General features: G+C 41.1%; 1 protein-coding gene across 1 annotated transcript in view; it reads right to left on the minus strand.

The window, feature by feature from the left end:
- gli2a (GLI family zinc finger 2a) overlaps positions 1-24,630 on the minus strand; it is a 299,357-nt gene that overhangs the window by 250,278 nt on the left and 24,449 nt on the right. The window contains exon 2 of the mRNA XM_034187294.1: positions 3,896-4,029. Coding sequence (XP_034043185.1) covers positions 3,896-4,010 — 115 coding nt within the window. The 5' untranslated portion in view covers positions 4,011-4,029. The remainder of the gene's footprint in view (positions 1-3,895; positions 4,030-24,630) is intronic.

A 24,630-nucleotide genomic window follows, 5' to 3' on the forward strand; every position in this document is an offset into this window, starting at 1 on the left:
TGGATGTTCCATGCCTGCAGGTTGGGAAGCTGATTAGTAATTAAGCCAGGAAGTGTTTGCTGTTTATGTACACCTTTGAGTGGTCTCTCTGTGTGTAGAGTGTGGACTCACATAATGGTTCCTTCTTTCACAGACTCGGTTTGTTGCGGCCACCTGGGGGGTGTCGGCGGGGTCCTTGGGTCCGAACGGCTTCTGGCTCCGGACCGTTAGCGCTGCTGGGAGCGCACCGTATCACCACCACGCCAGACCGCACACTCTTTTGTTGTTTTGTATCACTGTTATGTATTAAATTCAGTTATCCTTTGTACCGTGCTCTGCTTATTTCATACTGGGTCCTTCAAACGATGGTCGGTTCTTCGAGCTGCGTCCGACACATAACACACAGAAGCAACTAGAACTGGTCAGGAAATCAATACAAAAGCAGAATAAAACAGGAACAGATTAATAAACAGAAATCAAAACCCGATATAAAAGTATAACAGAAAACAGATGAAAGCTAGAAGAGAAACAATGAAAACACAGACCGGCAGAACAAAACTAGAACAGAACTGGACAATGGCTAAAGTATGGAAAGTAACAAAGTGATAAGAAAAACATAACAGAATAACTCATGATGAAAATAATCACTGATAAATCCAAACTGAAGCAGACAGAAAACCACAAAAAGGGGAAAAGCAAGGGCTCAGCGCCCAGACCCGGCCAAATCCAGGCCAATGATGGTGGACAAACCTTCAGAGGCAGTGTCTCAAAAGTTCACTTCTCTTTTCTCATATTAAAAGAAGCTCATGGAAAGCTACTACTGGTACACATTAACAACATTCTAAATGTGCCAACAGAAATATTGTAATCAGAAGGCACCAGTATGTCTAGTGTGTGAAAATAAAAACAGAATTCCACTACTTCATGGTTAGCTAATGCTAGTGAGCATTCATTAAAGTTTAGCTCTAAAAACATTATCAGCACACTTTGTCTGGAAGTCATTTTTAAGCTCTGCCTATCTAAAACAGACTTTATTACATGTCAAAGCATCGTAAATAAATAAAAACAACACCACTGACAGACCCTGTTAGCATTTATGACATCAACTACTAATACCGAGCAGCTGGACTTCAAACAAAGCTGCACAGCACTGCATATTTCAGCACATTCATTCTCAATACTGAGATAAAAAAAAACAACAACAAAAAAAAAACCTGGAGCAACACAGCTGAAGTGCACAGACAAAAAGAAGCAGATTTTTACACTTTGGGCAACCTTTGAGCCTGTAATGAAGAACCCAGTGAAGTCCACACAAAACACCAGTAACTTTATCATATTGCACACATCATATATATATATATATATATATATATATATATATATATATATATATATATATATATATATATATATATATATATATATATATATTAATGTAATGATGCAATGGGGCTATTCCACAGAGCACCGTTCCTTCCAATGTAATCCTGAATAGCAGATTAAGGCACGTTTGAAATCGGGATCCAGCTTTTTGAACTGTTAAAAAATTTCATCCCGATTCTCAAAATCGCTGATAGGATATGGTAACTTCGGAGTATTCATAGTCTTAAAGGCTTCAGTCATGCTCGACCTTCTTTAAGGGCCCATTCACACATAGTATGAAAAAGTACAATTCAGGACTAAAAATGGCGGAACAACTCGTATGATCGAACCACGAAAACATTGAGCTGATGGGTAGGCGTGAACGATGCCGCTGCATCGATTTCGTGCACGTGGGAACACAGTGTGAGCAGCTGTGCGATGTGTATTGAAAAATAAAAAATACATGCCACAGTGGTTTTGTACATGCAGGAACACAGTGTGAGCAGCTGCAGCATATGTAACCACATCGCACAGCTGCTGTGAAAAAAAAAGTACATGCCACCCACAGGATTCGAAATTGCAATTTCCAAAATCTCTGATTGCCAGTCAGCATTACCACTGAGCTACCATCGCTGTCCTTAAAAGGTGTTGGAAAATGCCTGATATCAAGAAGAACATGGATGGATTTTGAGAAAAATACAACCACAAAACACCAATTTTTATTGAATCCCTCTTATCAAGCAGGCAATACAGGTATAATCCATCTGTTCCTCTGTAGATGACCCATGGTCACAGATGTACAGTCATAAAATGACATGAATGAGAAGCAGGGCGCTCTTATCATGTCCACATCTGCTGGCAGCATGTCCAGCCGGCCCCACGTGTTTCCTGCCCGACACGTATATCTTGAGGACTGCCCACCGCAGGACAGACACCACGTCATGTGGAACAGAACTTACGTGAATGACGTGACATTCAGATCGCCTGCTGCGTGTTATGATCTGACAGTCCGTTTCACCTGGGACAGCCTATCAATGTGCATGGTGTGCGCATGCTCGCTGCAGCCCATTGCAACAGCAATATATGTTTTTATGTATGGCCACATGAGGACAGCAAGCAGACACACAGTGGACAGTTGTTAGTTCATGTCTGTCCATACACGGTATGTGTTCTCCAGCTGGGACGCCCAGATCCAGTGATCACCACAGCTGCTCCTGACAGTGGCCACACCCTCTGTCACTTCAGCGCATACACCAATGTGTCACTGTGTCTGTTTGCAAAAGCCACACTCCTGGGAGCACTTAGACAAATTTAACATCCAGCTTGAAAGTGATCAGCTGCGTGGTAATAGTGCAAATGGCCACACATTTTCTAAGTGCCAAGTGTGCGGTGTTAGATGTTTGTGTGTGTCAGCTGGAATTTAGTTGACACCTGCCGTGAGAGGGTTCAATGGGCTCGCACAGCGCACTCTCTATCTTTCAGCCGCTGGTGTGCGCAAATAGTGGTAGCAAAAGGTGTACGAGGCGTTGGAGGCAGCTATGATTTTACACGTATTACATACGATTCCTGCTTCATGCGCACTTCATGCGCATTTCAACCACATTCGTACTGTGTGTGAAGGGGCCCTAAACGGGATATTCGTAGTGACTAGTACATAATATCAGTGTTAATTCTTTATTTTATTATTTTATGTTAGCTATCAAATATTTGCTTTTGTTATCTGTTTAGAAGTGCTTGGAAACTGGTTCAAAGTCTTAACAAGAGTTAAGTTTTACTTCCATTACGCGTGCGCAAGGTCCAGATAAAGGGTGGGCTGGACCGCAGCCCCCAGCCGACCGCGCCGACCACCTGCTGAGGAAGGGCAACCACGCGGAGCATGTGGGTGCCCGAGCCCCCGCCCACCCGGCAGCCGCACTTTAGCACCCGACTGCTGAGATCCCTGAATCAGCCGGCAGTGACGCTCATGAGCTCCTCGTCGTTACGGACAGCCAGCTGCAGGTGACGGGGAATAACACGAGTCTTCGCATTGTCCTAAGCAGTGCCGCCAGGCAGCGCGAGGATCCCAGCGGCCAGACACTTGTGCACAGCCGCCAGGTAAACAGCGGCTCCGGGACCCACTCCCCGTGTAGAGCGTGCATTTTCCACTGACAGCGAGAGACCGCTGCAGCGCTTCAACCTTTCAAGATGGGCGGCTCAGCGCTCCATGTCACATGACCAAAATGCCTATTTATTATGGGATATCTATGGTGGAAACTGTCAGCCCAGTCTCACTCTATTAAATCATGATACTGTCATGAAATGTAGTAGATTTTCATGATGGGAGTGTTTAACTCTCACCATGAGCCTAACAGCAAATTAAATTAGTTTCTGATGGTATCATGAAAATCTACTATATTTTGCGACGACATCACAACCTAATAGCATAAAGCACTTTTTGTGATGGCATCACTAACTGCTGCGAGGCTGCGTTGAATCTATATCTATAAGTAGCATACTCTGTGCATCTTCTTGCAAGTATCTTCTGCATGTGCAAATTATTGAATCATAGGTGTACCTCTAGTCAGAGTGGTAGGTGAGGGCTTCTTTGGAAGTTCTGAGAAGCTGCTTCCATCCAGACCAGAACCTTTACACTCCTTCTTATCAGTGGCTGTTGGAGCTGAAGTCTCCATGCTGTTTAATCGACACGATCTGGAAAAACAAAAATGTCACCAACATTAAATTAAATATCAGGGATGATGGCGGTAATATTCATCTGAAAATATGTTTGTGCAAAAACAAGTACGTGTACACATATGTATCATATAAATAAATGCACAGTCACATTTAGAAGAAGTGCTTTTGAACTTGGTGGCAGACAGGTTACTGGGCAGAGGTGTGTGGTGACTAGGGATGGGTATCGAGAACCGGTTCCTTTCGGGTATCGTTAAGAAATGATTCGATCCACCGACATCAATAAGGTTTTTGTTTAACGATTCTGTTATCGGTCCTTCAGAGTGGCCGTTATTTGGGGGGTGTTTTTCAGGAAAATGATCATTTCTCTACATTGATTACAGACCCTGTAGCGGGTCCATAATCAACTTTTCTGCAGCGCGGCTTTGCTTTGAACCTTGAACCAATCGAAGCAGACTGAAGCAATGCTTTGATCTATTGCTTTGGTTATTCTTTCTTTCTTTCGCTTAATTTTCCCCCGCTAAAACCCTAAAGAGCATACGTCTGTGAGTATTATTTACCTTTTCTATGTTAAACCGACCTGTTATGGTCTTCTGAAACAGTTGATAGATGTATTTTATAACTTAAAAACGGGAGCGATGCTAACGCGTTAGCATGTCTATGGCATTTTCAATGTTAAAAGTTAGCATTAGGCAGTTGCAGCTGTCATCACGTTCGGGTGCATTTGTTTTCAAATTGTAATATTTCTTAAATTTATTTTTGTTTATATATTAATAATCTAATGATTATTATATACAATATATACTTATTATATACAATTTTAGAGAAAGAGACAAAAAGAACCTGAACAGAAACACAACAGAAAATATAAAAGCAACTAACAATGAACATACATAAATAAATAAATACATACAGAAATAAATAAGTGTTTCCTGTGAACACCTAGTGACTCTTACACCTCCACTTCATTCCTGTCTTATTTAAGTTTAATGACAGTTTGTTTCGGTCAAACCATATTTTCAATTTGTTAATTTCTTCAGCGATTTCCTCCAGAACTATCTGCCAAACTAGAAAACTGCTGCATCCTAGTAAGAACAGAATACTACTGGAATGAATTTGAATAAGGAAAGTTGTTTTTATTTTTTTCTCACCTAAATGGATGCTGCACTCACTGCAGTTTATTGTCTGGAATATTCCCAGATTGCATCTCAGAGCTTCTAGAATTGAAACATTTTCGTGCAGGTGGTGTTGTGGGGTAATTTTGGGTTTCAGCTTTTTTTGTTTTTCACCACTTTCATCCCTGAATATGTCAATCGTGAGTCACTTTTGTGTGGATTAAAGTTACTAACTGCGACTCCTGCCTTGTGAGAAAGAAACGAGAATTGTCCTCTGTTCTGTTCACACAGCTCCAAACGTTGCGTGGCTCTCTGCCTAGTCAAGTTAGAACGATAGAATCCAGTCAGAATTAATAACTTCAAAGCGAAACACCATTTTGTTTATTTTTATTTATGTCCAGAGATCAAGCATACAGTGACCAATTTCATATTTATTTACTTTAAAACTCAATGAAATACATAGAAAACCTGTAAAGCCTACTTTTAGTACAAAATTCACGAGGTATCGATAAGGGAATCGATAAGGAATCGGATCGATAAGCAGAATCGATAATGGCATCGATATCGATAAAACAGGAAAAACACCTCCGTGTTGATAACCATTTGTAAAATCCAGGCAGCTTTTGGTGGCTTTCAGTTGAGTGAGTATCTGAGAAATTGTTTAACAGCAGGGCATGTTCCAACTTGTCCTTAAGGCTTCCAACGGAGGTGTTTTTCCTGTGGCGGGCGCGCTGCACCGGCTGCGAGCTGACGCGCCAATCCGTCCGCACGTCTTTCTTTAAAAAAATCTCCTTTAACAGTGGAATGTCTGGATAAACTGCTGATTCCGACCTCTTCTGAAAGTTCTCTGTTCTCTCACGACGTCCTGGGTCAACAGAGGTTTAAATTTGGAGGTTTTCAGCTTGAAACAGGATGATGACGTCGCCTCGGAGCGCTGCGCGACATCCCGCTCCTTACAAGTCCTTACAGCGATAGATACAGCGATAATTCAAAATCTCTCATCAGCCGTTAAAATTTTCACCGAAAACCAGCTTAATATGTCGAATGGTGTCCACTCGGATGTGCCTCACAGTTTTTGAAAAAGTTTTGATGAAGCACAGCGCCAGTCTCTCAGCAACTTCTCAGACAAAGGAATTCCGACGAGGGGGTTGGACCACTCCTCCCATAAGGCGTGCTCACAGGCGAATGACGTCACCGACAGGTGTGAAAAAACTCTCGCATGCCCACGAGGGTTCAAGCTTGGCTGATGTAATCACACGTGATTCAAATCCATATGGTTTTTAAAAAAAATAATAAGGTCGGATACTTTTCTAACAGACCTCATATAAGACATTTTACAGAGGTTAGCATAGTGACATCACTTCCTATTTTAGTGAATTGCTAACCGCTTCATTTCTGGTATATTATGTAAAAGCTAGCGAGAAATAAACACTTCTAAAACTGAAAATGCTGTACATGAAACCTGATAGCACCTCTGGTGTCATTTTGTGGATGTTAGCTCGCATGCTAACTTTTGCTAACTCAAAGCTAACTTTCTATGGAGTTAAATTTGTCTTATTAATATTAATACATGCAAATGCTCAGAGGGTGATCGACAAATATTCCTTGATTTGCACATGTACAAGTGTTGATTTGATTTGAACATGTACAAATTGTACGTAAGACAACAGGATCTTAATAATTAATTATACAACTGCAAATTATAAAGAACACAATGCTCATACGACCAAAGGTATTTTAGCATTGTGTTATATTTTTTAACTGTCAAAAGGTTTTGCTTTTCAGTCAAATTATTTATATATATATATTATAGGAACTTCACATTATTTTTTAAATAAATTATTGAAAATAGCTTGCAGAGATAATATATATTTACAATGGTCTTTGCATGTGCATGTCTTTCTTTAGCATAGGTAGTGTCAGGTCAGTCCCTGAGCAACGTTTCTCAGTTTGATGTAATGACTTGACAATACACCCTCTGTTCCAATTGTAAATGTGAGTGGCCCTGAGCGCCGATGTTGTAGCGGCACAGACTGTGTCAATACATCCTCATGTCAGCGTGAATGACTTGGAAACGCGCCACTTGTTTGATTTGCCTCGAGCAAACAAGACCCAGTCCCGGCCTGCGAGGGGAAAAAGTCCGCAGCCTGCATCACGTTCTCATCTGTTTTCAGACAACGCTGAGAAAATGTGCGTGTAGTTTTGACCAAATGCTGAAATGGAGTTATGGAAAAACATGCTGTAATGAAGAGTGCGACGATAACTTCACATCCCACAGGTGCAAGGGATGAAGACAGCTTTCCACTGAGACAGAGCAGGTTTGGGCCGCTCATGGCAACACTTTCTGACAGCATCTGAAGTTTAGAGGCATCAAAAATAAAGTGCTGCACCTGCTCCAGGCCATGGGAAGCTATCTCATTAATACTTTGCACGAACACACTGAATAAAAAAAAATCATTTTAGGCATCTGAAGACTCATGAACATAAAACTTTATGACTTTGCTTGTCAAAAACAACACCTTCAAACAGTCCACAATGTGCAACATTGCTCTGAAGGCTCCTTTCAACTTACGATCCAAAGAGTGTGAAACTTTGATACATCTTGCTTGAACAGTGCTCCGGTGATGCCTGGTGGTATTGCATCATATCCATAAGCTTTCAAAAACTGGACACAAATTTGAATGAAATGTACATACAAGTATTTCATTCTTCCACTTCATAACATATTTTTCAAGCAGTTTTTACAGAGATTATATGAAAACTGAGTAACACCTTTTTGTTTTGATTTCTCCTGTTTTTTTGTTTTTTTTGCCAAATAAAATCTAGTGTGTATTGTTTTTTATTGACGCAGGGAGATCATTCCACAGAACAGGAGCACGATAAGAGAAAGCTCTGTGACCCGCAGACGACTTATTCACCTTAGGGACACAAAGTAGTCCTGCACCCTGAGAATGTAAAGCCCGGGCCAGTACGTAAGGTTTAATTAGGTCAGCTAAGTAGGGAGGTGCCAGTCCATGAATAATTTTATAGGTTAGTAGCAATGGATAGTGGATCCAGATGATTTGGCACAACTTTTACACCGACACAATCCCAGTTGTAAATGGGGGCTGGGGTACAGGTGGACTTGAATCAAGGACCTTCTCCTTTTTGCAAAACTGAACAAAATGCCAACAGAACTCAAATATCACTCTGTAAAAGAATGTTTTAAATTAGGAAACCCAGTTGATCCTAGAAATCCAATAAAATACAGAGTTAAAAAAAAGTCCAACCCTCTTCCTTCTGACAAGTCTTTCATAAACCACACATCTAAAGCACAAGAATGCATATTGCCTGCTCGCAGGAACACAGAACTGGATGCATTTTCCTCATAACTACAAAAAACTAAAAACAAAACAAAACACAAAAAAAAGTACATGGAGGGGAGGTGATGGTCTACTGGTAAACACTGGACTTGAGATCATAGGATGTTTGGTTCAAACCCCAGCCAGACCAGAAAATCACTAAGGGCCCTTGGGCGAGGTCTTCAACCCCCGAGTTGGTCCTGATGTGCAGTTGAGAGGTTGCATGGCAGCACCCAGTCATTGGTGTGTGTCCGTGTGTGAAAGTGAGGCATCATTGAAAAGTGCTTTGAGCTTCTGGTTCAGATGGAAACGTGCTATATAAATGCAGTCTATTTCTAGTTATCACCACTTTTCTCATCCTAAAAGTAGGCCAACATGGTACCAACATGATTAACTGTCTAGCATAAATACAGTCACCGTTGCATCACTTTTGCAGATCTTTCTGGTCCACCACCCCACTCCTTTGCCCTGGGGCTTTCTAAGCTGAAAACCAGAGCCAGTGAGGTTGGAGGGCTGAAACTGGTCATGGCAAATTCAAGATACTGTTGTGCTGGTAACCAGGTCCAACCGTAGTGCACCTCCATAGAAGAAACGCACTGGCCACACAGTTAAAAACAACACCAATGCTTACTCTGCTGTTATGTGGGCCGCTGAAGAGGAGGTACTGCTGGCCCACCACCACCAGAGGGCGCCCTGCTTGGAGTGCGGGCTCCAAGCACGAGAGGGCGCCAGACCCAGAAGAAGTGACAGCTGTCATTCATCCTCTGCACCAGCTGTCACTCGTTCATCATCATCATCATCATCACCATAAAGGCCGGACTGCAGCTCCACCTCCTCGCCGAGAAATCGACTACTGAAGAGGTAATTTCTCTGCTGACTAATATGTTGTGTAATAATCTGAACTTCTGTTGCAGCCGTTTTCCTGGTGTTTTGCCTTGTCTGTGGGATTGGCGTTTGGTGTGACAGCGACGGCTTCGCCTCACACCCCAAACCAGATAAGTGGTTAATCAGGAGCTGCACGAGTGTGTGATTGGAGGTGGAGGTGCTCCCTCCTAACTGTGTGCAGACTGTGGATTACTGAGTGTGCGGACTCACACTCATTCATCTTGTCTCTGCTTTCTGCCAGCAGTACCAGGGTCGACAGCCGAAGACAGAGGCCACCTGGGGACTCGGGACTTGGCGGCTCCGGTGTTCTTCAGACCGTTGGTGGTGGAAGCCGTGTGGGACGCGGCTTCTCTCTCATCGGGGGTCTTCTATCTTCGAGCCTGCCCACACGTCACCTGGTGTCAATTGACTTTGCAAATTCTGTGTATTTAGTTGTGTATCATCACAACATTAAATTGTTACTTTTTGGCTTAATTCATTGTCCGTTCATTTGCGCCCCCTGTTGTGGGTCCGTGCTACGACACCTTCCCAACACTCTGCACTCTGAAAAATGAACTGTTGTCTCAATGAGAAAAATTGATGTAACAATTTGCATAGATTTTCTTTTTAAGATTTTTTTTTAGTTATTTCAACTTTCAACCGAGTTAATGTCACAAGACTTCTCTAGTTAAGTTGAAAGTTACATAACTTTTTCTTGTTGAGACAGCCATTCATTTTTTTAAACCAGGGTTTAAATCTCACCACAACTGTTCTTTTTCTGGTTGTAGCAAAAAACTGCTTTTCTTTTCCGACTAACAGGTGTTTCTGGTACATTCTCTGCCATCAATGCAACAACTAGAGGTGGGCGGATTAATCTAATATCGATAATATCAATACCAATGCTGGTATTGATATTGAATGATCCTCGTATAAAAAGATCGATACTCAAGCTTTTTTTCCTCTCCTGCATGCAGATTCATCAAATCTACTCTCTGTAAGAGCAGCGCAGCGCTGTGTCACACAACACGGAGCAGTGCACCCTTGTACTGTGGTTTGTCAGCCCTCTACCTCAGGAGATTTTGTTTTAAGTTGTGTTGAGTGATATTTTTTAAACAAAAATGTTGATTGTGATAATAAAGTATTATGTTGTCACGTACAATGTTTGGCGAAATTATATCCTAGGTCTTTTGGATCCTTTGGATCAATGAAGCTTAAATATGAAAAAGTATTGGTATCAGTATTGATATCGGCGATACTCGGCCTGTATTTACTTGGTATCGGATCAATACCAAAATTCCTGGTATCGCCCACCTCTAGCAACAACCTCACATTTGCTTGGTCTTCTTCTTCTGTTTGTTTATTGGCTGTTGGGAACCTGGGTGGAGTACTACCACCCCCTACCTGCAGATAGGAACATCTTCAGCCGGAACAGTCAGCTAATAGATCTCTGGCTTAAGCAGATCAGTGTAGACTCTGGTCATATGCAAGTAGAGCATGAAATTCTGTGGTACATGCAGGGCAAGAAGAGAGTTTGACAGGCAGTACAGGGGGTAATTATTTGTGGAAGATGATTGAATGTCTGTTTTACAGCCTTGCAGCTCAAACAGGTGACTTTTTTAATTTAATTAATTAGTTGCTATCTGGGTGTAAAGAGGATTTCAAGTAATATAGAAAAAAAGAATGCATATCCCTGATCAATGCCCAAAGTTGTTCAATCTCTCCTCTTATTATTAATAATTTCACTAAATGGGAGATTGGATGCAAATGTTTTTGAGAAAACCTGCTCCAAGTCATTAATGTTCACTTTTATGATATGCTGGCTTTCTTAATGATTTGGTGCTGAAGACATGCTGCTAAAACAGTTTTATTGTGTCCACAATGACAATAAAGTTCTATTCTATTCTCTTCTAAAGTCAGATGAATTGAAGCGATTTGTTTCCCTTTATTATCAAAACCAAAAAAGTAGCGATCATAATGAAAAGAACAAACTGCAAGTAGATAACTGCACATGCACAATCCTGAGATAGAAGGGAAAAAAAAGTCATGAGATACAAAATATGATCCATGCTGTTTGAGCTTCATGCAGTTTTCTACACGATTATTGTGAGGTGTATCAGTGACCATGTGTGTGACCCTTCAGAGGTGCCAGTCATCTGTCACAGAGCCAGCGTAAGCCGATTAGAGGTGGGCGACTAACAGGTTTCGGCTGCATCTGCTTCTCTTTTTTCGGGTGCCAAAAATTCTCAAGCTAGCTTGCCATCCCGTCTTGGAGAACGTTGTCACTCTGACTTCACCTTAGTTGCGGAGTTTAATGACCTCTGTTGTGGATCTTTATCTTATCCACAAGTGGTCACAAAAACAAGGCTGCTTTTGGTCGTGAAGATAAGAGGCGTGGAAGAGCTAAAATAGAGCTGCTCGTTCAGTGAGTGGACATACTTTACCATTAAAATTGGCTCACAATTGTCTCATTCATGTCTGAGGAACATCTGGCACCACGATAACAGCAGTTTCCAGGCTTTTGCATCATGCCAACTATGTGCTTTCAGATTGGCTCAAAACCTTGTGCTGATATTTTGACTCCAAGAAATGCTTTGGCATTTCACAGAAGTACCCGTAAAAAGTGATTTCACATGCAGATAGAGAAGAAATGGGGAATGCCATTCAGAAATCATCAAATAATTACACAGTAGAACTGGAAGTTAATTCTTCACAAATAGCCCCAATTTCACCCTGAACTCACCCCCTCCCCTGAAGAAAATTCCGCTTTGTGGAACTGTTACATTACCCACCTACCGTGTCTCCCTACAGGCCAGACCCGGATTGCCCCCAGTGACAGGGGAGCCAAGATCTGATGGGGTAGTACAGGTGTCTGGAACCAAATGGACAGATGGCGGGGGCCAAAGGAGAACAAACAACAAGGGGGGGGGGGGGGGGGGGACACTTCTTTTCTCATCTTCTGGTTGGCTTAGCAGACCATTGCAGCATGAGTAGGATAAGACACCCCCCACTTACACTCTCCTTATCGTACAATCCTGTTCCATGTGACCACAGGCAGGCGACTTTACAGAGCAGGACAGGACTGGAACCAATACCACACACACATCTGAAGAACCCATAGACCTATTTGCCACTGTGCAAATTATTTTCCATCACACCATCACAAACAACTGGGTCAAAAGATGAATGAGTAAATTATTTTTAAAGATCTTTATACATTTTCAAACCCATCTTACACATGCTAAAGAAAATTGAACTAAAATTTTACCAACTGCAAATATACTGAACAAAAATATAAACACAACACTTTTGTTTTTGCTTCCATTTTTCATGAGCTGAACTCAAAGATCTAAAACATTTTTTATATACACAACATACCTATTCCTCTCAAATATTGTTCACAAATCTGTCTAAATCTGTGTTAGTGAGCACATCTCCTTTGCAAAGATAATCCATCCCACCTCGCAGGTGTAGCATAATTCAGCCTAAGGCACACCTGTGCCTTAGGCTGAATTATGCTACACCTGTGGCCTTTTATTGTGGCCAGCCTAAGGCACAGTGCCTTAGGCTGGCCACAATAAAAGGCCACTCTGAAATGTGTAGTTTTATCACCCAACACAATGCCACAGATGTTGCAAGTTTTGAGGGAGAATGCAAAAGAAAAACTAACAGGTCTGTGAGAGCTAGAATTCTTTCTGGCTGGCAGGTGATCAAAAAGTTATTACATGCAATGAAATGCAAATTAATTATTTAAAAAAATCATACAATGTGATTTTCTGGAATTTTTTGTTTTGATACTGTCTCTCACAGTTAAAGTGTACGTACCATAAAAATTACAGACCTCTCCATTCTTTGACACAAGAAGTGTCAAAACTTAAAAATCAACCACCCAGTTCTTGTGTAATGTAATAATATAATGAAATTACAAAGAAATCAAACAGTTTATGAGGCAGAGCAGAGCCAGGAAGATGCTGAGCCATTGAGAGTCATTAGCGTAAATATTGTGCCAAATCAGCATGTGATTCATACAAGAACCAGTGAGGTAACACCAGCCAAAAAAGGAGAGCAGCCAAAAGACATATCATATTTTTGTGATGCCATAAGGCAAAAATGAAAGATACTAGTGTAACATGCTATGAATGATTTCTGTGCCACTAGATGTCTCACTTGCACCACGCTTCAAGACGTAAACAAAAGCTTGCGTCCTCAGCCACTCCACCTCAAACCATGTCCCTAATCTGCATTGAGCTGACTGAGCAAACTGATGTTTGTTCAACTGCAGCTCTTAAACCTTTCATAGGTCTAACACCTCTCTGTTTAGGAAAAAACAGACGTGTGGATTCTTGTAAGATAGTTGGTCAGAGGCATTTTTAGTCTCTAAATATAATTTTTGGAGATATTTTTGGAACATCACTGCTGTCTGCCATCTTGGGGAAAAAAGTAAAATACCTATGTAGTAAGCAGTGAGTGCTTTTATCTCATTATATTTATGAAGAGGACCAAAAGATTCACAGGGAAGGACTCACATGGAAATCTCGTGCAATAAACATGCATGCGCAGCCAGACCAGGAATGTAAAGAGGGGTCAGAGAAGCTCAGAGCACAGAGGGAGCATTACTTAATTCTCTGCAAGAACCCCATTAAGCCAATAAATCGTAATATAGAAATATTGACTGCTGCATTAATGTTAAAAATACCATTTGTAGGACCATTAAGCAGAATCACATCATTACTGGGATTGAAATAATTAGTCTGCATCATTGATAAAATGAATAATAAAAATATTTATATTTATAAATATTTAAATAGTTGAATAGAATTTTGGATACTTTTCTACTATTTAAATGCAGTAATAAGTCTACACATAATGCCTATATAGAGAAAGCATAGTGGTGACTTGTAGTCATAGTCAATATGTAAAAATTTTACAAAGCAGCCAACTAAAAATATAGATATGTTGGAGTATCCACCATAGCTCCCTGACGTGAAACATGTGTGCGCCTCATACCCACAACACCTCCTCCAGTCTCTACTTCGCCTTCTTGGAAACTGTTACTAATCATTTCACATCTTTATTTTATGAAACGCCTTCTCTGCTCCACTCCATCATGAAATAATATAACTAGTGATGCAACATACTAAAGTTTCACTGTGCACAATTTCTCCAAACAACCACAGAACCCCATAACTCCTTCATAGTTGCTTTGACTGTCTTGATAGCTTCTCTCTCTAGGTTCTGAATTTTATCCTCTTATCTTTGGTGATGCTGATATCTTGGCAGGAGGTTGAAGGTCCAAGTCTTTAGGGTGCTGGTGCTTCCTGTCTTACTTTATTCTTGTATCGGCCTATCAGTTGGCCAACAATATTGGCTGATATGAGCCTTTCATGAACATAGCTGTATCGGCCTAATTTTTGATGAATAGAGAATGCAGTAAAACACTTTGGCTGTTGGAAATTGTAACATTATGTAATTTGTCGAGCAGAGGGGGCATCAAGAGTATTGTTTATAATGGTGTCAAGCATGGCTGGGACCCCAAACACCTTATGGTCACATTATCCACAAGAGACAGAGGCAAAGTGACCAGCTGCAATTCTTTTTCAATCAGATTGGGCATTTCACAGTGATAAAAATCAAGTGGTCACTATGACACCAGCTCAGCCGGGTCAAAATTGATTTGATTTGATGGGAACGCTGAGTGATGCAACACAGCTACTGCCAACCTGAATGAAGACAGTGTGATAGCTTGTATTTATACTGTAGTTATTAATCAGAAAGTTCAAGTAACTGTAAAACATCAAACCTCTATTACCTTTCTTTATCATAAGGCTGAATAAAATTATTGTCATTTTTATGTGTATATATGTCAGTATTTAAAAATGTATTACTCCATAATTTCAGTATTATATCAGTCCCCCAAAAAGCCATATCGGTCGGAGAAGATCCTTTGGTACAGGTAGAACCATTTTGTGTCAAACAAGTAGTTACACAGGAGTAAAAGTAAAAGAACAACTGGATCTAATGTCACTTCTCTTTTGCTTCAATGTGCTCTTGTTTCTTGCTGTTATTTGAACAATGAAAAGGGGCTTAATTTCTTCTATCCCAGTTATGACACCTTTCCAGTTCCCCTTTTTCCTCTTATTGTTTCACCCTTATTCCTCTCTTTCTCTTACCCTCTTACACTCAAGACTTTTGTTATGAGACCTGGTGTGTATTTTTCTTAGCGCCTCGTTCACTTTCAAGTGTTCCTCTCCTCTACTACCGTTCAACAGCTCCCCTTTCACCACACTGAAAGGAATGCAACACAGATCAAAAGAGGCCCTCTCATTCTGAAGATTTCAGGCTTTGGTCTTCTTACTTTCTTCCTTCCTATCTATCTGCTGGGTTAGGATGAGTCTTATGCTGGTAGGTTCCTTTCCTGGCAAACACTTGTGTATACACGTATGTGCTCACTCAATTTGCACGTATACACAATGTCAGCCTCACCAACTGCTGTCCCTCACTCTGCTCACTTGGCAAACACAAGAGATGAAGACGGTCGAGGTCTCTGGTCCATGTGACACCTGCAGGCTGTTCTACTCAGGTTTCTGATGCAGGTTATCATAACAAGCACAAAAAGCCAAAATAAGGCCTATTTTGTTTCTTCAACACAGATACCCGCCATGTGTTGAGTTTGAAGTCTGTTTGAGACTGAAAACATTGTGAATAGGGATTGTTCTAACAAACACATTGAGTCTGGAGTTGAAAAGGAAGAATGAGATTTCTCAATGACTGGAGTTACCATGTTGGAAGTAAGCTCAATAAGATGACACCTAGTCAAAATATTCTTAAAATGCATTATATATATTTATGTAAATTCCAAAGTATATATTAGCCTTTACCATGTAAGGTCAATGTGCATTATAAAAAAGAATACACCAACTCATCTTAAAAAAAAAGTTTGCATGGATCCTTGGCCTCTTGAATCTGGAATTGCATCATGAGGCATATCCGGTGTTAAACGTGTCAAATCAACATACAGATCCATACCAGAGCTGCTATGATGATGCCAAGCAAACTGGAGATGTCAAAAGGAACTGTTATGTGGGCCGCTGAGGAGGAGGTACTGCTGGCCCACCACCACCAGAGGGCGCCCTGCTTGGAGTGCAGACTCCAAGCACGAGAGGGCGCCAGACCCAGAAGAAGTGACAGCTGTCACTCATCCTCAGCACCAGCTGTCACTCATTCATCATCATCATCATCACCATAAAGGCCGGACTGCAACTCCACCTCCTCGCCGAGAAATCAACTACCGAAGAGGTAATTTTCTCTGCTGACTCATATCGTTGAGTGATAATCTGAACTTCTTTTGCAGCCGTTATCCTGTGGTGTTCGTCCTTATCTGTGGGATTGGCGTTTGGTGTGACAGCGACGGCTTCGCCTCACACCCCAAACCAGATAAGTGGTTTAAACAGGAGCTGCACGAGTGTGTGATTGGAGGTGGAGGTGCTCCCTCCTAACTGAGTGCAGACTGTGGATTACTGAGTGTGCGGATTCACACTCATTCATCTTGTCTTTGTTTTCTGCCAGCAGTACCAGGGTCGACAGCCAAAGACAGAGGCCACCTGGGGATTCGGGACTTGGCGGCTCCGGTGTTCTTCAGACCGTTGGTGGTGGAAGCCGTGTGGGACACGGCTCCTCTCTCGTCGGGGGTCTTCTATCTTTGAGCCTGCCCACACGTCACCTGGTGTTAATTGACTTTACTGATTTTGTGTGTTTAGTTGTGTGTTGTCACAACATTAAATTGTTACTTTTTGGCTTATTCATTGTCCGTTCTTTAGCGCCCCCTGTTGTGGGTCCGTGCTACGACACCTTCCCAACAGGAACATTGTAAACAGGACAAAATAGTCATGTTTACAATGTTTTTTCATTCAAAAATTTGGTAGATTAGCAAACCTATACATTTTTGGAATCTTTGGGAGGACATTATCATTATCGTTTTCTGGAATTTTGAACAGTTGTCCCTTTAAGCGTTTAATGGCCAAGCGTTCAATGTCATACATATACACCACCACCAAGGAATTATTATTTTGAATTAGAAGGATGCCTATTAAGTATTTAGAAAGATAAATATTCCTGGAAGATGTGTCAGGTGTGACCTGAGGTGTAGCTATACCACCAGCGAGTTTCACCAAAAATACCAATGAATACTTAACCAGAATAATGTAATAACTTGGTTGTTGCTCAAGAACCAACCAAGTGTTAAGTTTAAAGTGATTAGGTCACACAGAAAATATGACTAACATGTTGAATGAAGTTGTGACGTTCAAGAATAAACATGGTAGCAAAATTATACATTATGATGGTCATTGTGAAAATCCAAAATGGCTGCCATATATATGTTTGTGCAAATAACAAGACTGATTGTCAGATTCCCTATGCATTGATAATTCCAAAAATGTCTAGGTTTGCCAATCTACCAAGTTCTGCACAAAACTACTTTTGGTTAACACCTAACTAAAATTGCCAGTCAAGAATATCTGTAACATATTCCTAGATTTAACAATCAAAATAACAATATAGTCAGGTCCTGGCAAATGACTCGTAGTTCACCAGAACACAGTTGGCTCCAAGATGAGCATTCAGTCATCAGGTGCAGTTGGCAGCCTGAAGCTCTTAAATACATTTTCACCCCCTTTTAATAGTCAGTCATAAAGTGCTCCCAATTTTGTATTTCTCTCTAATACAGCATCAGTCCTGCACACTTGAGAATATTCACATCAATTTCTTCCCATTTCTCATATTGACCCCTTGATTGAGAAAGGAGAATTACAAGGAGGCATCACAGCAGTGTAGACAAGAAGTGCAGTCTGACATGGACGAACAACAAGCTAAACATGAATGAATGAAGGAATGCTGGGAACATCAGATCTAAATTTACAGAAGGACAGGTGTAGCAAGCAGGGGTGGAGGTGGGAGGGGGACTCTTTCCTCAGTGCATCAGCTTTTCCTTCACTAAATCCAAATCCAGAAATAAGACAAAACACAGCTGTTTTCCCCTCACATGGACAGCCCTAACCACTTTGACTGGACTTCCTTCTGGACTCTGTGACAGCTTTACGAGGAACCTTTAATTTTACTTACCAAATGGTCTCTCCATGTGAGTTTTCCTCATAATGCTTCCTTCTTGAGACAACAAGCCTCATTTTTAGCTCATGCTATTAATAGTCCCCATTTCAAAACTGCATTTTAAATTGTAAACATTTAGTTGACCATATTTGAAACTGTCAACGTTCATGTTAATATTGTGAGTCCCTTATTTGGTTCAGGAAGATGTTATTGGTTAAGGTGAGAGGGAAAAACTAATCCAACCAAACAACATCTAAAGTGTCTTGAATATCATTCTAATCCTTTTTCTAATTTCTAATTGCAATGTTAATTTTGTGAAATCAGTACCTGTCATTATTGGTGACACCAGAGTATTCTTGATTGGATTACCCATCAGGTAGAAAAAATCAAGAAGGTCGCTGAGCAGTTCGGCCAACAGCATATAGGTAGTTATGTACCACCACAGGGGGTGCGCTATGTTTTTTGCCTGACTTTTACCAGGTTTGTGAGCAAATGCATTTCTGACTCCACCTTCTTTGTAATCTGTGGTTTGGAAAAAAAACAACCCATGCACTAATAACGGGGAACACCCTGTGTTTGTTTGTTCTTGTGTGTAAAACAACAGATTACAGTTAGTTTTATTCATATGTTAGCATCACGGTTTACTTCTGTGAGGCTTCCCTGTGCTGGTCACTTGATGCGAAGGAAAAAAAACAGTGAAATATCAGTGGATCGTCAGTTGGATAAAGTTCCCTAAATCCGCAAACACTGTTGCGCCATAACAATGACCAAGAACATGTCGTTGCACAGCTGTTCATCAGTCAGGAGGAAATAACTTCACCACAAAGTTCACCTTATTTGAAATTTCCACCAACAGTTTTACCTTTTAAGGTGCGTTTACACATAAGCAAGACGCGTTCCGAATGTCATTCGTGACACATTCCTGACATTCTTAATGTGACTTAACGCATCTGAATAGGTTTCTTAATAGTGCGTGTTGGTGCGTGATATTCTTGATATTCGTGGAGCATGTTTTTGCCTGTCAAAAAATCTTCCACAAATGTCACACACCATCCTCATTTCGTCTCACGTCGTGGAGGTCACAACTGAGTGTACTGATCCGTCTTGATGAGTATTGATCCTTAATAGAACGTGACAATGTTCGTAGTGGTTCCTGTGATGGTTCTTGGAGCCCAAACTGTCACGCGTTAGTACGAAGTGACACGGAAACTGTCAAGTTTTGACATTACTTGTAACGCGGCGTCACATTTCACTGCGCGCCACGACAAATCAGTTTTCTGTCACGTGCGCACAATTAAACTCGGCTCCAAATGTCGTTCCACGGTTCCTGCTGAAGCTCCTCAGGATGCTCCTGCAGGTGTTCCACCTGCTGTTGTAACCGATGAGCGGGAGAACGAGTCTGAGCCAGAGGAACCAGAGGAGCGAGAGGAGTCTCACGTACAGCCAGACATCTGTGCACCTCCTCCAGTCCGGTGGAGGAAGAAGCGCGTGCACAATTAAACCCTGCTGTACCGCATTCACTTTGATTGCTGACACCAAGTCGGCTAAAAGTCTAATTTCAGTGCTCTTCAGCGCGCTCCTGCAGGTGTTCCACCTGCGGCATGCGCCTGATGTTTGGGAAAATGCACGAGACGAGCCACATGAAGCCACACATCTGGCTCTGTCCTCCTCCTCCTCTCTGCACCACTCCATGGCACAGAGCCCAACTACGCATGCAGTCACAAAGTTCTTCTGAAAAACTGGAGTGATCTGAATTCAGTTGGATGAATATGAGTGTGGAGACAATTCACCTCGTTCACAGCGTGACAGAACTTAACGATGCGCTGCTACGCGCAATAGCGCGCGATAGCGTGTAACAACGCGGAACACTATTCTTGACCGTGCGTAATGGTTCCTGATAATTCTCCGGCAACATGTGTCATTAATCGTAACGTGTGGTAACAGGTTGCAGCAGTTCCTGAGGACACCTGACGCCTCTGCCCCGAATCATCACATTTGTGATCACCGGCCAAGAATGTGTACTTCGTGGCATTTGTGACTTGTCCTCATTATGTGTAAAGGCAGCATTAATATCCTCACATTTTTCAATAGAATGTAGTAGGTATCAATATGTTCTACCAAATGGCTGAGTTGACTATTAAAGGGTAAATTTGGCTTACTCAAGAAAGAGTTTAAGTAGCAACATTTTTAAGCTCTAGTATTGTGATACATTTTTCTGCCATAGTGGTGTAGGTGAGGTACAGAACCCAGGAGAGATCACTTAAAGTGATTTTTTTTTTCTGGCCATGATAATTTGTGAGCATGTTTCCTTTAGTTCAGCCCTCAAATTAATAAAACATGAGCATGTTTCCCTTTAACTGAGCCCTCAAATTAATAAAACGTGAGCACACTATAGGCCTAAACTGAGCTCTCGAAACATGTATGTCATGCTTACATTTAGTCATTTCCAACAGTTTCTCACTGTACACTGTCGCAAGCTGTTGTATAGAGAATTGGGCTACTAGTAGGCTGTCTGGAACATTACAGTTCCTATTGGTAAGTAATGATATTCGTTAGGGATGGGGCTGATCCGATCCAATATCAGTATCGGCTTCTGATACCAACGTAAATCATGGATCGGAAATTTCAGATACAACCTGTGGAGTTTTGTGATCCAGGAGCCGTCTGTGTGTGTGCTGAAAAGTCTTGCTAGCTGCTCCAGGCTGCAGCCATATAGTCTTGGCTGGCTGTGGCATGTGGGGGAGGAGGGGAGGGGGAGTCCTGAATGAAGGCGTGTCTCAATGAGATGGTGGAGTAATGAGATACGCCTGCGTTCAGGAGGCACCTTCTGCAGTTTGCAGCCAGAGCACCGATGCCGGTCGTTGAACAACTTTTCATCACAACTGGGAGGAAGGGTGTGACGATTTACCCAGACTGACTACAAATATGAATAAATTAAGTATTTATATTTATTTTTTGGTGTTTTTTTTTTTTTTTTTGGCATTTTGGAAATGCTGAAATAGCTCTGGGCAGGTGTGCCATTAGGCATTTAAGAGATGAAACTTCATTCACTGATCAACAATGTGTACACAAGCATGTATACCATTAATCAGATATATTTCATTCTTTTATATTTGCACGTGTTTCAGCATTTAAAAGAGCTAATTTCTTGGAGAGAGCGAGAGAGAGAGAGAGAGAGCACTGTCTTTTCTCTATGAAGACTATGACGTTTTCACAAGACCTCTCATTTTTTCGTCAATCAAGATTTGATTGATTTGATTTTTTTTTTTTCCCCATAGGGCAGCCCCCAAAATTGTGTACAAGTACGTGTACCATTTTGAGGAAAGAGTGCATTTCCAAAATGCCACAAGAAACCACCAAAAAATAAATAAAAGTTCTTAATTCTTTCACCAAAACATCAAATCTCGGCTTGCATCTTAGATATACGTTCACTTCTTTTTAAGAAAATCCTCCTCTATACCACTTCATCATGAAGCTGTATAACTGGGAATATGAAATATCCTCTTATAAAATCAACAATAATGATAATAATATTAAAGCAAACAGAACTCTGGTATCAGAACAGTATCTGTATCGGCAGATATCCAAGTTCAGGTATCGGGATCAGATCAGAAGTGAAAAAATGTGTATCAGTGCTTTCCTAATAACTGTAGGCAGTTTTTTAAAGCCTTTTTCATTTTCACCATTAGGTGGTGATGTTGACTAATAGCCTACGTTTTTGTGCACACAATTTAATTTCTTCATGCACACATATTTATTATTTGTGGGTGTGTTTTAGTAGATTGATATCTTGAATATACTATAACTTGCTCATATTTACATATGTCATTTACATACAGTATGTCATTTTCATTTTACAATGCTTAAAATGAGTGCACACTATAGTAAAATGAGGACTCAGTATAATAAATTGTGCACACAATATAATAAAATGAGAGAATAATTTAGTAAAATGAGTACATGATTTAGTAAAATGAGAGCACAATATAGTCAAATGAGAGCACAATTTTGTAAAATGAGTGCACAATTTAGCAAAATGAGGGCACAATATAGCAAATTGTGCACACAATATAGTAAAATGAGAGCACAATGAAGTAAAATTAGTGCACAATTTAGCAAAATGAGGGCACAATGTGGTAAAATATGCACAATATAATAAAATGAGTGTACAATGTAGTAAAACAAGTGCACAATTTAGTAAAATTAGTGCACAATGTAGTAAAAGGATTGCACATTCTCTCGACATGCAAAACATTTTTTGCGACACTTTTAGGGCTCCATAGTGAGGAGTTTAAGGTGAAAGGACTTAATAATGCCAACTTCTACCACTCGTAATTCTTAAATTTATACACAATAACAGAAATTCCATATAAATGCAATTTTAAAAAATGTAAAATTATTAAAAGTACAATGTTTCTGTGTAGGCTCTCAGTTATCCAGGTGGTTTCCATAGTAGAGAAGCTTGAATCTTTGACTGGACTGGGTTGCTTGATGTGAGGACGTTTCGCTCCAAATCACAGAAGCTTCCTCAGCTAAAATTCTTGCTCTGGTAGTCTGACTTCTGTCTTGACTCTTGTAGAGAAGAATAAACCAGAAGCCAACAAAAGCTGGAGTTTTTTAACCTAACCAGACCCCACCTACCGAGAGGCTGACTGCTATAGGCTAGTGACTAAACAATAGCTCTAATTAGCACCTATTGTGCTCTAGTTAGCACTCTCCTAATGACAGGACGGAAGCCTCCCCTGATGGCTCCCTTGACGACTCTCTCCTGATGACGTGAATGACTCATTACCATGAACAAAAGACTGAAACTGCTTTGACCTGAGTACCACATTGTAAACAGGGGACAAAGCGTGTCTGAGACCCGCTCCGCGGTTAAGGCTGGGTTTCAACTGTTTTACAAAGAATGCCTCCTTGTCCCCTCTCTCAAACCATTTCTTCTCTCTGGCTAAGATTTTAACTTCCTTGTCCTCAAACGTGTGGTTAGTGTCTTTCAGGTGGAGATGAACTGCAGACTGAGGTCCACTGGCGACCTCTCTGCGGTGCTGGTATAGCCTCTTGTGTAAAAGTTGCTTCGTCTCACCTATGTAGTGTTCATTACAGTTTTCCTGACATCTGATATGATACACTACATTGCTCTGTTTGTAACTAGGGATCCTGTCCTTAGGGTGAACTAATTTCTGTCTCAAGGTGTTGACTGGTTTAAAGTAAACTGGGATTTTGTGCTGTCTGAAGATCCTCTGTAGTTTTTCCCCTACTCCTGCTAAATAAGGGAGAGACACTCCTCTTCTTCTTGTCTCCATCTCCTGTCTATCTGGTCTCTTTGTTTTCTGGGACTTGGTCCCTGGACAAAGTGCAGAAGTCCCAGAAAACAAAGAGACCAGATAGACAGGAGACGGAGAAAGTCGTCAAGGGAGCCATCAGGGGAGGCTTCCGTCCTGTCATTAGGAGAGTGCTAACTAGAGCACAATAGGTGCTAATTAGAGCTATTGTGTAGTCACTACCCTATAGCAGTCAGCCTCTCGGTAGGTGGGGTCTGGTTAGGTTAAAAAACTCCAGCTTTTGTTGGCTTCTGGTTTATTCTTCTCTACAAGAGTCAAGACAGAGTCAGACTACCAGAGCAAGAATTTTAGCTGAGGAAACTTCTGTGATTTGAAGCGAAACGTCCTCACGTCAAGCAACCCAGTCCAGTCGAAGCAGTCAAGCTTCTCTACTATTAAAAGTACAAGTTCCTGCCTAGTGCAAAACTGTTTTAAAAGGTATCAACAAAAAGTTTTGTTCAAACATGTGACTGTGCTATCAACAAAACCTTTAAACATACATTAAACTTGCACTTTTAATGTCTTTAAAGTACAATCTGCCAATTTAACTGCAGATAACTGTGCCATTCTTTATATGAGAAAAGACTAGGACAAAGAAAAACTTAACTCTAAAGCAAATTGCTTCTTGTTCTTTTAAACTGAACATTTGCATTGGCAATGACCCAAACCAACACATATCAGCATTATAATGTTTTTGTTGATGGATCATATGCAGTAATGGATGGTATGCTCTACAGACTTTCAGACAAGTTGAGACTGGGACCGAACACATTCCCCATGGGTGAATCACTTGTCTTTTGAGGCACCGTCTCCTTGTGAGGATTTGAAGTTTAGATCTGAAAGGTCACGAAGCTGCGTGAGAGAACTCTGACAGTA

The sequence above is a fragment of the Thalassophryne amazonica genome, chromosome 14 (assembly GCF_902500255.1).
Source record: "Thalassophryne amazonica chromosome 14, fThaAma1.1, whole genome shotgun sequence".
In the NCBI taxonomy this organism is placed as follows: Eukaryota; Metazoa; Chordata; class Actinopteri; order Batrachoidiformes; family Batrachoididae; genus Thalassophryne; species Thalassophryne amazonica.